At 43.2% G+C, this 12,353-nt stretch overlaps 1 protein-coding gene across 5 annotated transcripts in view; it reads right to left on the reverse strand.

The window, feature by feature from the left end:
* Positions 1–12,353, reverse strand: part of CACUL1 (CDK2 associated cullin domain 1) — a 90,746-nt gene that overhangs the window by 53,607 nt on the left and 24,786 nt on the right. For 4 of the 5 annotated variants that reach the window (XM_033943677.1, XM_033943675.1, XM_033943680.1 and 1 more), the window contains exon 4: positions 7,970–8,065. The exons of the other annotated variant lie outside the window; for it this stretch is intronic. In XM_033943677.1, the coding sequence (XP_033799568.1) occupies positions 7,970–8,065 (96 nt within the window). The remainder of the gene's footprint in view (positions 1–7,969; positions 8,066–12,353) is intronic. 5 annotated transcript variants of the gene reach the window in all.

The following is a 12,353-nucleotide window of genomic DNA, read 5'->3' on the forward strand; positions in this document are numbered from 1 at the left end:
AACATTCTGTTTGCTTTCCTTGAGGCCGTGGCACACTGCGCCGACAACTTCAATGTTGTGTCTACCATCACTCCCAGGTCTACCTATTTGATTTTTGCTCCAGCACGCAGGGTCTGGTGTTGGGTGTATTGTGGCCTTAAGCTCTCTTCATGCATTAATTACCCCATATCTACCAATACAGGGTAATGGGGATTTTATACCAGGTATGCAGTGTAATGTTTTTCGCAAGTGGAAACTTCTGGGGTTGCAATATGTCTTTCAATTATTTACGAAAGAGGCATCATTATACTCTTTTGAGAAGTTGAAACATAGATATGCCTTATCAAGATCAGATGTTTTCTTTTACTATCAACTGAGACACTATGTACAGTCTTTGACCTCTTGTGGAAACATGTAGGGAGACTAGTTCTGAAATGTTTAGTTTATCAGCACAAAATACTACACCGCTTCATTTCCATCACATGGGACTGCTGGAATGCTAACAGGGACCTAATCTGGTCGTCTTAGCAAGACTTTGGTCTGGTCACTTGAATGAGCAACAACTACAACGATCACTGAAGAGGCCTTATGTTACCTACTGGGAACTCCAACATAAATTACTTTTTCGTTTATATATTATATTACATTAGTGATTTGTATTCCGCCAATACCATGCGGTTCAAAGCGGATTACAAAATAAGTTATCTGGCCATTTCCAGAGGAATTGAAGAGTAGAGCGAGTTGCTTCAGAGAACTGGGATGAGTCTTCCAGTGTTAGTTTGTCTTCAAGGATTTCTTGAATAGCATGGTTTTCATTTCTTTTCTGAACGATTTGTAGTCTGGTGTTATTATCAGGAAATTGGAGAGCTGGTAGTCCAGTTTTGCAGCTTGTGTGCCTAGAAGGCCATCGTACAGTTTTTTTTTTTCGTTTGACGTCTCTGATTGGGGGATGCGTGAACGGTTTGTGGGGTATCCTGTGTCTGGTTGAGGTAGTTTGGATTAGGCAGTTGTTTAGGTAGGCCGGGCTGTCTCCATTTATGGTTTTAAATAGTAGGCAGTAGAATTTGAATTGTAATCTTGCTTGTATTGGGAGCCAGTGTGAGTCGAGGTATGCCGCCGTGATGTGGTCGTGTTTCCTCACCAACAAGAGCTTACTGGATGGCAATTACTTCGTCTCATTGCTGTCAAATGTAGGCAGCCATATGCTTCTTTGGGACATCAATTTTGGTTCTGCCCAAGAGTCTCTGTTTTGGTTGCGACATGGATAACCTGGACATACATAATGATTCAACTGGACATACTGGCCTCACTTGTGTATGCTGGACACTACAGACCTATATTTTCCCATAGCCAGGCCCAGCCTGTACCTTGCTGTCTGTAAACACCTGCAGCCTTTGCAATGCTAACAACGTTTTTGTTTCCATTCCCTGCTGGGAGGATATCTCTCCAAGGTTCTGCTGAACTGTTATCAGTGCTGTATGACTTCATATGCCAGGCACCCTGGAAAGCCATAAAACTTTTATAATGAGCAAGGATCCCTGCAGGACGATGTGGGTGTAGCGAGATGAAAGAACTTGGTACCAAAACATTTGCTCCCTGTCTCTGAACCAAGCTATGGGAACCAAGCAGCTGGATTGTTGAAAGGTCACCTTTGCCAACTTTCAGCATACAAGGACACCATCCCAAAGATGCACAGAATTGTAAAACCACTAATTAGCATCTACATATCTCAGTGCTGAAGAAAGAAAGTTCACCAAGAGTTCTCTGTTTCTGCAAGGCCCCCCCTTACTGGGGAGGGGGGTGGAGGTGAGAGAGGCGTGGACTGAGAGAAGGAGGAGTTAGATATACATTATTTTATGTACCAGGAATCACTGTTCCCTCTAAGCTGAGCAGGAGTCCTCCACCCACAGTCTCACCAATAGAGGGTGCTGTTTTACTGTCACATTTTTCAATTGTGAGGGACAGGCAAGTTCTGCAGGACTCCAGGGAACATACCTGTCCTTAGCGACTGAAAATATTCCACCCCCTAGTGGTAGCAATGCAGCTGGAGGACACCTGCTCAGCTTAGAGGGAACACTAGGAATTACATAACCAGAATTCGGGGATGGACTTTTTTGGAACAAAGGAAGAATTGCTCTGTATAAAAAACACGTGTATTTTAGGTAAAGCCAGAGAGATTTGCTTACTTATGCTGCAGGGAACTGCTAGCCCCCCGCTAAGCATATGAGTGTTAGTTCTGCTCTCCATTGCATATTCTGAACTGACATTATATTTACTACACCTTTGCTACTGCCATTTTTGTAACCTTTTATACTAACAATAAACAAATATTGTCTGTTTTTGGAACATACAATGCTGTCTCGCAGTCATTCCAATGAGGTAAAATAAGTGGCATTACTTCAGTTGACCTTGGGACAGTTCATCGCGTCGATTTGGCATCGCCTTTGGACTCCTACCCTATAAGCACTTTTTGGCTGCTAAACCATCACTCTTCCTAAAACAAAGAGAATGTCAGCTTTTGGGTCAGAAAGCAATCTTGTCTGCTTGGATGACGTCGGACTCTCCCTCTTTTGCTCAATGGAGATCTTATATGATTTTACAAGCCTACATGGAGCGTCGTGGCTTTACGGATATTGATTCTGTCAGGGCAAGATTTTTTGTTCCATTTGGGAGCCTTTCTGGGGGACTTTAACACATCCTGCTTGCAGTAGACTTTTGAATACCTAATATGCTTTGCTATGTTCTCTATGTAACCATGCCTGTTTGTATTTTTGGGTTGGGGGGGAAGGTTTATGTATTCTCAAAGATTTGCTAGCTTAACGTGTTTGCTAATTTTGAAGTTTGAAGAAACTGAATAAAAACATTTAAACATAAAAGCAGCCCCATTTGAAAATAACACGCGCTTCTACAGGGAGCCAGAGTAAATTTCAATATAAACTTCTGATTATATTTAAGTTTGATTGCAATATTCTGAATACGTAATCTTAAGATGTTTTTCTTGATACCCGCAAGATATCCAACATTACAATAATCAAGCTGGAAAGAGGAAAACTGGGCCTTCCATGCAGGAAAGGGGCTGCACACCTCACACTATTGAAGCTCAAAGCCACTGAAGGCCGTCATTTAGACTAATTCTTAAATCTTGTTATATAAGTACTGACAGGTATCGCTGTTCACAGCAGGTGGGATACTGGGCATCCTAGACTAGAAGCATTATTGCCAATCAATATATGTATGAGAGAGGTGGTTCTGCCTTCATACCTCTTGCCAGCAGATCTGTTAGGGTGCTTCTGCATAGTAATGTTGCCCAAGTCTCCAAATCAATTCGTTGTCCGAGAAAATCGGACTCGTCGATCTCAGCCACCAACACCCCCCACCCCACCCTGGTGAGACCCGATATACTTCCAAGGACTTCTAAAGCAGCAGCAGCAGCAGCACTCTGAATGGGCTGCTTATCGGCCTTCCCCACTGGGGCCTTCCCTCTGCAGTGTCACTGATGATGTCATCAGTGACACAACAGAGGGAAGCCATAGCAGGGCAGGCCGCAAAGCAGCCCATGAGCTTCAGGAGGTCTGGAGGTCTGTCGGGTCACGTGGTGGGAGGGTCAGTAGGATAGGAGGGGGGATGAAAAGTTGCTGCACATGAGGGGGAAAGAGGAAGAACTGTTGGGGTGGAGGAGAGGAAGGGAGAGATGAAAGAGAGGTAGAAAGGAATGAGAGGGAAACATGTTGGGCATAGGGTGGAGGGCAGGGAGAGATGGTGCGTGGGGAGAAAGAAATGGTGCACATGATAATAAAGGGAAGTAAGAGAGGCAGAGAGAGAGATGGAAGACAGTGGGAAAGAAACAAATGTTGGATATGGGAGAAAAAAATCATTTTATTTTCTATTTTGTGATTACAACAGGTCAGATTTGAAATGTGAATCCTGCCAGAGCTGGTGTTAGACAGCGAGCGATAGAGGACAAGTCTTTTTTGTTTACACCAAAGTGCTGGCATGGGGTTGGAGAGAGCAAATGGTGGGTGAAGAGGCTACAAACACCCAATTGGGCAGGAAAAGCGAAGCACTCGTGCAGAGGCATTAGGCTATGAGCAATGAAGGTGTCTTTGCATGTGAAAGATGAGGCTCCTGTGTCTTACTGGACAGTGTTTGAGGTTGAGGGGTGGTAGATTCAGGGGCAATGTTAGGAAATTCTACTTTACGGAGAAGGGAGTGGATGCCTGGAATGCGCTCCCGAGAGAGGTGGTGGAGAGTAAAACTGTGACTGAGTTCAAAGAAGCGTGGGATGAACACAGAAGATTTAGAATCAGAAAATAATATTAAACATTGAACTAGGCCAGTTACTGGGCAGACTTGCACGGTCTGTGTCTGTGTATGGCCGTTTGGTGGAGGATGGGCTGGGGAGGGCTTCAATGGCTGGGAGGGTGTAGATGGGCTGGAGTAAGTCTTAACAGAGATTTCGGCAGTTGGAACCCAAGCACAGTACCGGGTAAAGCTTTGGATTCTCGCCCAGAAATAGCTAAGAAGAAAAAAAAAAAAAATTTAAATTGAATCAGGTTGGGCAGACTGGATGGACCATTCGGGTCTTTATCTGCCGTCATCTACTATGTTACTATGTTACTATGTTACTATGTGTTGAAAGAGGTTGTCAATTCCTGCCTCACAACTGACAATGTGGTAAAGTCCTGGTAGGTGGTCTTGCTCCGTGATGTTTATAGTCTGGTCGAGAGACACAGATAAAAACAAAAGTAATTGATTTTCTGGTTCTCATTTTAACTGTCTGTTCCTATAAACACCCCAAAGGTGTGTATTGAAATCTATTTATACTTTTATTTTGCAGGATGTAACAAACATATATAGTAGTAATACAACAAAAAGCAAAAAAATTAAATGGTGATTCTATTGGAAAAATATACATATGAATCCCAAACCATAGAATCAAGAGTTTTTTATATTTGAATTTTTTATCTATTAGATTATTTAAATAATAAAAAATAAACAGTGAATGAAATAAAAGTAAGATTTATGAATTATAGGAAGTCGTATATTAATAAAAATTAATTTAGCAGGGCCTTAAGCCGGTGATGTTATAAGAAGTATGACAAAAAATGGTCTCTTTCTCTTGAAGAAATCTGATTCTCTAGCATTAAGTATTGCAGTAAAAGCATGTTTAAGTGGTTACTATATACGTTTGTCACATCCTGAAAAATAAAAGTATAAATAGATTTCAATACCCACCTTTGAGGTGTTTATTTTGTTTTTGTCTGTGTCTCTCGACCAAATTATAAACATCACGGAGCAAAACCACCTACCTTCAGTGTCTCATAGAGCTACAGAACCCTTCTGGCAGAACATCAGATAAAACCCGATAGAATTTTCTACTGCTTCATTGGCGCTATTAAATGACATTGTCCGCATGGAGTGGCCGATTTATCCTGCTTATCTGATGGAAAACCAAGTTTATATTTCTGAGTAAACAAGAATTAAAAAGGACAGGAATTAAGGGGGAGAAAATCCCATACAAAATTTGAAAAATCACACAAATACATTTGAATTGAATTCTCCAAAACACAGGAAGCCAATGAAGTGCCCTAAGTAAAGGGGTCACAGGATCGTATTCGTGTTTACCAAATATCAATTTTGCCGCAGTATTCTGAATAAGTTGCATTTATTCAGACAGAGATAGAGAGAAAATTAGCATAATCCAATTGTGATAAAATAATCACCTGAACCAACACAGCAAAATGCTGCTGACATAAGAACATAAGCAATGCCTCCGCTGGGTCAGACCTGAGGTCCATCGTGCCCAGCAGTCCGCTCACGCGGCGGCCCAACAGGTCCAGGACCTGCACAGTAATCCTCTATCTATACCCCTCTATCCCCTTTTCCAGCAGGAAATTGTCCAATCCTTTCTTGAAACCCAGTACCTTACTCTGCCCTATTACGTCCTCTGGATGCGCATTCCAGGTGTCCACCACTCGTTGGGTAAAGAAGAACTTCCTAGCATTCGTTTTGAATCTGTCCCCTTTCAACCTCTCCGAGTGCCCTCTTGTTCTCTTATTTTTCGAAAGTTTGAAGAATCTGTCCCTCTCTACTCTCTCTATGCCCTTCATGATCTTGTAAGTCTCTATCATATCCCCTCTAAGTCTCCTCTTCTCCAGGGAAAAGAGTCCCAGTTTTTCTAATCTCTCAGCGCATGAAAGGTTTTCTAAACCTTTTATCAGACGTGTCGCTCTCCTCTGAACCCTTTTGAGTAACGCCATATCCTTCTTAAGGTACGGCGACCAATATTGGATGCAGTACTCCAGATGCGGACGCACCATCGCCGATACAACGGCAGGATAACTTCTTTCGTTCTAGTTGTAATACCCTTCTTGGTTATACCTAGCATTCTATTTTGCTCTCTTAGCGGCCGCTGCGTACTGTGCCGTCGGCTTCATTGTCATGTCCACCATTACCCCCAAGTCCCTTTCTTGGGTACTCTCATTCAATAACATCCCTTCCATCATATAGTTGTACCTCGGGTTTCTGCTTCCCACATGTAATACTTTACATTTCTCAACGTTGAACTTCATCTGCCATCTCGTTGCCCATTCCCCTAGTTTATTCAAGTCCCTTTGCAATTCTTCGCAGTCCTCTTTAGTCTGAGCTCTACTAAATAGTTTGGTGTCGTCTGCAAATTTTATTATCTCGCACTTCATCCCTGTTTCTAGATCATTTATGAATATATTAAATAGAAGTGGCCCGAGCACCGAGCCCTGCGGGACCCCACTTGTGACCCTCCTCCAGTCAGAGTAGTGGCCCTTCACTCCTACCCTCTATTTCCTACCCGCCAACCAATTTTTGATCCATCTGTGTACGTCTCCTTCCACCCCATGGTTCTTCAGTTTCCGGAGTAGGCATTCATGGGGTACCTTGTCAAAGGCTTTTTGGAAATCTAGATATACGATGTCTATGGGGTGTCCTTTGTCCATCCGTTTGTTGATTCCTTTGAGGAAGTGCAATAAGTTCGTTAGGCACGATCTCCCCTTGCAGAATCCATGTTGGCTGGTTATCAGAAGTTTATTTCTTTCAAAATGCTCATCGATGTTGTCTTTTATCAGTGCTTCCGCCATCTTCCTCGGAACCGAGGTCAGACTCACCGGTCTGTAGTTTCCTGGGTCACCTCTTGACCCCTTTTTAAAGATGGGCGTAACGTTGGCTATCTTCCAATCCTCCGGGATCACGCCTGTTTCAGGGATAGATTGCAAATTTGCTGCAGTATTTCCGCTATTTCCTCCTTTAGTTCTTTCAGAACCCTTGGGTGAATTCCGTCCGGACCCGGGGATTTGTCAGTTTTTAATTTTTCTATCTGCCTGCGTACGTCTTCAAGGCTCACTTCCTTGGATGTTAATTTTTCTGCTTGGTCTCCTTTGAAGATTTGCTCAGGTATGTTGGATGTGAATAGAATATGTTAAGTCTTTCTGCCACTTCTTTCTCCTCCTTCACCACTCCCTTCCTGTCTCCGTCGTCCAGCGGTCCCACCTCCTCCCTAGTCGGCTGCTTCCCTTTAACGTATTTGAAGAACGGTTTGAAATTTCGTGCTTCCCTGGCTAGTCTCTCTTCATACTCTCTTTTGGCTTTTCTAACCACAAGATGACATTCTTTTTGATACTTCCTGACTAAGCTACATGCAGTTTTATAAAAAAAATATTAAAATATCAAAACCATAATTTGTGTCATCGATACAAGGGATATTATGAAACATGACAAGTGCTGTTGTAAAAGGAAATAAGGCCTGACGGCGATAATAGGCGAGCAGGAAGCAGCATTCTACTGCATGCTTGAGACATATCGCCTCTGATGGCCTGAATTTTCCCTAACTTGTAGACTGCTTCTTTGATCGAGACAACTCATTTTTGTACAGGACAGATATATGACCCAGCTGGGATATATAAACAGTAAATATAACATAAAGGCTTTAGCACACAGAAAAACGCAGTCTGTCACTTACCATATATATGAAGAGAGGCACGATGCTCTGTAATGCTCCCATGTACTGTCCCAACACTATGTTAAATCTTTCAATATAAAGGTCTGGAGGGCTGACCTAAAAGAGAAGACGGTCACACCTTCAGCAGGATGAGAACATAGAAGTCTTGTACAAAAACAATAATTTAGCCTGCTAGCCTCACAGGACCACTGGAGCAGTCATCCAACATGGGATCATCAGTGCGTGAATGGTCCATACAAGGAGAACCCCCATGACTCCATCCAAGCCAACAGCCTGTCTCCAGCAGAGGTAGAAGGAAGGTTTTAGATCTTAACCAACACATACCTCCAATGCAAAAAATTAACACCTAGGTAGTTCGTGGATAAACATGGACAAACATCAGTTGTTTCCGTATTCTCTTACTCCTCTGCAACCTTGGTTTATAATCTTCATAGGGTTTTGGTGCCTTTTCTGGGCTCTAATACAAACAATAGAGTGAAGCCTTGACTTTTTGAATGTCCTGGTGTCCCTGACGCAGCGGATGCTTTTGATTAATTATTTCCGCGAAACGCTGGCCGCGTCGGCAAATCTACACTAGTGACTGCACTCTTCTATAAAGACAAATCAGCAAAGTCAACCATAAAAAGCTAAGTAGTTTGGTTGCTGTTTTTCAGTTTCCAGCTTACACTTCTTTTATGCAACCCGGCTGTGGGTTAGCTGTTTTAATTGCTTTTTGAAAATGCCTTAAAAAAATATATATGTGGGTCAATGATTGGAGATGGAACGATTGTACTACGCTGATTTTCTCCTGTTTGTGAGTGTCACTGCTGTGCGTAGGCTCCGTTTCTGAGACCCGAGCCCTTCCAGCTGTCTGGGCTTATATTTAGAAGTGTATTTCTGGGTAATAGCAGTATTTGGATTGGTTCTCTATTATATATATATATATACTGCTGGGGTATTGTGTTGTAGTTTATACTCTAATACAAACATACATATTTTATTGCACCAGAAAAAGGTGCTCAGCAATAGAAGCCAGGATGCCAAACCCCTTAAAAATGTCACTATTATTCCAATGTAAAGATTTTGGACAAACGTCTTGTAGCAACTGAATCTCAGATAACATCTTTGCAAACATTTATCATATCGGCTGTAAAGGATTCCCATGTAATGCACTCCAAGTTTGAAATGTTAAAAATCTCCATTTTATTAACCCCTGAAATTTTACTAAGGAAATCCTTGGTTTAGCTAACGCAGATTTATTACCCATATCAACATGTTACTATATCCCACAAAAGAAGAAAATTCCTTCTGAAACAGGATTAGAAGAATTTGTCCAACAGAATTTGATCTTACCGGTTTTTTGGAAGACTCTCAAGATATTATTTTGACTAGAGCAACATTATTGGTAAAATGTTTAAATGAGTCTGACAAAAAACACTGATCTTAAAAACTTATTTCCAGAATAAAAATAAGAAGTTCTGTGGAGACAACGTCTTAGTGTTTCCGGATGTTGCCAAAGCAACTCAGTTTAAAAGGAAGGCTTTTTTCGTATTAAAACCTCGAGTCCTGGCAATTGAAGCATCTTTTTACTTAAAGTTTCCCTGCAAATGTTTGCTTAAACATCAGGATAAAGATTATATTTTCTGGGATCCTTTACAACTTGAGCAATTTTTATTAGTTCAAGAATCTCATAAATCATAAACTGATAACTACTGATCCTTTGGAGTTAAAAATTTCTTTGAAAGATTATATAGTTAAGATTCACTATTATTTGAATTTCCTTAAATACTGATTAAAATTTTTTCTTTGTTGAATGATGGTAATCTCCCTAAATGTGGGCTAGATGGTAATAATGATGTTATGGATATAGTCTTGTTTTGTTTAAATCTAATATAATAAAACGCTAAGCCGCACATGCGCACTCCCACCTGCGTGCGTCCGTTTTCCGTGAGATGTAGGGCACCTTAGGTAGGAGTGCACATGCGCGCTTACGTCACCAGCCGCCGATGCCTCCACAAGCCGACCGCAGCCAGCCGCCGATCTCCGTTCCTCCAGCGGGCGGGCAGGGGGGTGTCTCGGAGGAGAGGGATCGCGGCCGCTCAGCGCCCCCACCAGCAACTTTCCGCCCCAGCTCTTAAACTGACCCGAGTCCTTTGCCGCCCCCCCTTCCCTTCCCGCGGGCCCGACTACCTACCCAGCAATTCAAGCAGCGTGTGCAGTAGTCTTAACACGCTGCTTCGGGCCCTTCTACTGCCCTGATTTGCTCTGCTGCATCTCTGATGATGTCATCAGGGATGTGCCAGAGTAAATCAGGGCAGTAGAAGGACCCGAAGCAGCGTGTGAAGACTGCTGTACACACTGCTTGAATCGCCATGTGTAGTCGGGCCCGCGGGAAGGGAAAGGGGAGTAGAGGAAACGCTAATGCTGCACAGGGAAGTGGGGTGGGGGAGGGAAAGAGAATGCTGCTTTGGACAGACAGAGGGAGGAAGGGAGACAGAAAGAAAAGAAGAGACACAGGGGCAGGTGCACAGGGAACTGGTGTGGGGGGAGGGAAATGGAGGGGGAGGGAATGCTGCTTCGGACAGACAGAGGGAGGAAGGGAGACAGAAAGAAAAGAAGAAAGATCAGGGGCAGGTGCACAGGGAACTGGTGTGGGGGGAGGGAAATGGAGGGGGAGGGAATGCTGCTTCGGACAGACAGACAGAGGGAGGAAGGGAGACAGAAAGAAAAGAAGAAAGACACAGGGCAGGGAGATACACAGAAAGAAAGACAGACAGACAAAGGGGGTCAGGGACAGAGACAGACAGAAAGAAAGACAGCGGGAGTCGTGTCAGGAGGAGTGCGGGACGTGGCAGAGGCAACATTTCCAATGGGTGCAACTAGGCAGCTGTCGGGACCTCTGATCAGGGGCAGAGCAAATTAAGTGTATCATAGGGATAAGAAGGAGGAAGGAGGGGGAGAAAAAGGAAGGGACGCCTACTGCTGGACAGGGGGAGAAGGAAAGAGGTGCTGATGGACAGGGGGGTGAAGAAAAAGGAACGGAGGCCTAATGTTGGACAGGGGGAGAAGGAAAGAGGTGCTGCTGGACAGGGGGGAGGTAAAACAAAGGGAGAAGGACTGCTTCTGCATAAGGAGAGCAGTGAAGGGGTGGTGGTGGACACAGGGGAGGTAAAAGAAAGGGAGAATGGACAGGGGGAGCAGGCAAGGGGTGGTGATGGACAGCCAAGGAAAAAGAAAGACAGAAAGAAAGAAAGCAGCTAAGGAGAGAGAGAGAAAGAAATAAAGACAGATACACACACATATATTCTAACACCCGTTAATGTAACGGGCTATAAGACTAGTTTTGTATAATTGAATAATTTAGAAAATTATAATAAAGAAAAAAAAAGTCACTATTTATCAGCACCTGTGCGTAAGAAACAGTGGTCCATCCTATGACTTGGGCTTAAGAGACTGAATTTGCACTTCATAGTGTGGCCTCCACAAAACGAGAGGGGAAGCCTCATGATTCTGATAAATGACGTACAAGCGAATTCGAAAAGAGAAATCCGAAGAGTCTTTGGAGACTGCCATTTGTTTTCTGTGATGTGTAAATTAATGGAAACACAACTCGAACAGAGGAAAGGGGAAGTTCTGGAATTTAATGGATTGCAGGACTGGAGGCAACTTGGTTTCACGAGAGGCAGATCTTGTCGGACAAATCCAATTCATTTCTTTGAGTGGATGACCAAGAGCGCTGGATAAGAAAACCTTTGACACAGCTCCATGTGAACAAGTTATAAACTGAGTGCCACTGGTTGACAAAGCACTGGGAAATGGAATTCACTCTGAGGAAAGGGATGTTACAGGGGGTGGGCTGCAGAGATTGGTTTTTGCTCCGATTCTTTTTTTACATTTTTCTAAGCAATACTGCAGAAGGACTGTCTGATAAGGTTTGCGTCTTTGTGTGTAATAACCCAGAAAGCGTGAACAACATGAGGAGAGATCCAGAACAGCCCTGAGAGTCTAGAACTGACAATTAAGATCTAATGGTTAAAATGAGCCAAAAAAGAAAAAAAAAGGCAGGGTCCTGCGTTTGGGCTGCAAAGCCTCATGGGACCAGTACAGGAGAGTGGATGAAGGAAATAGTTGATTAAAATGTTGACAAACCGCCATTACAAATTCATTGAACATAGCGGTGGAGAATAAAAGTCTACAAAAACCAAAATAACATGAAAAGAGATCACATTCACAGAGACAAGGAGGGGAAAGGAACTATGAGGGAGAGCAACAGCGAGGTTGATGGCCTGCTGAGGCTTTTTAACAAGGACTTGAATTTGGAAAACAAGGTCTAATCGAGGGGAGGGAGGTCATTCTAAGACAGTGTGAAGTGATCTAAGGAGAAGATTTCATGCATAAGAGAGCA

The sequence above is a fragment of the Geotrypetes seraphini genome, chromosome 4 (genome assembly GCF_902459505.1).
Source record: "Geotrypetes seraphini chromosome 4, aGeoSer1.1, whole genome shotgun sequence".
Taxonomy (NCBI): Eukaryota; Metazoa; Chordata; class Amphibia; order Gymnophiona; family Dermophiidae; genus Geotrypetes; species Geotrypetes seraphini.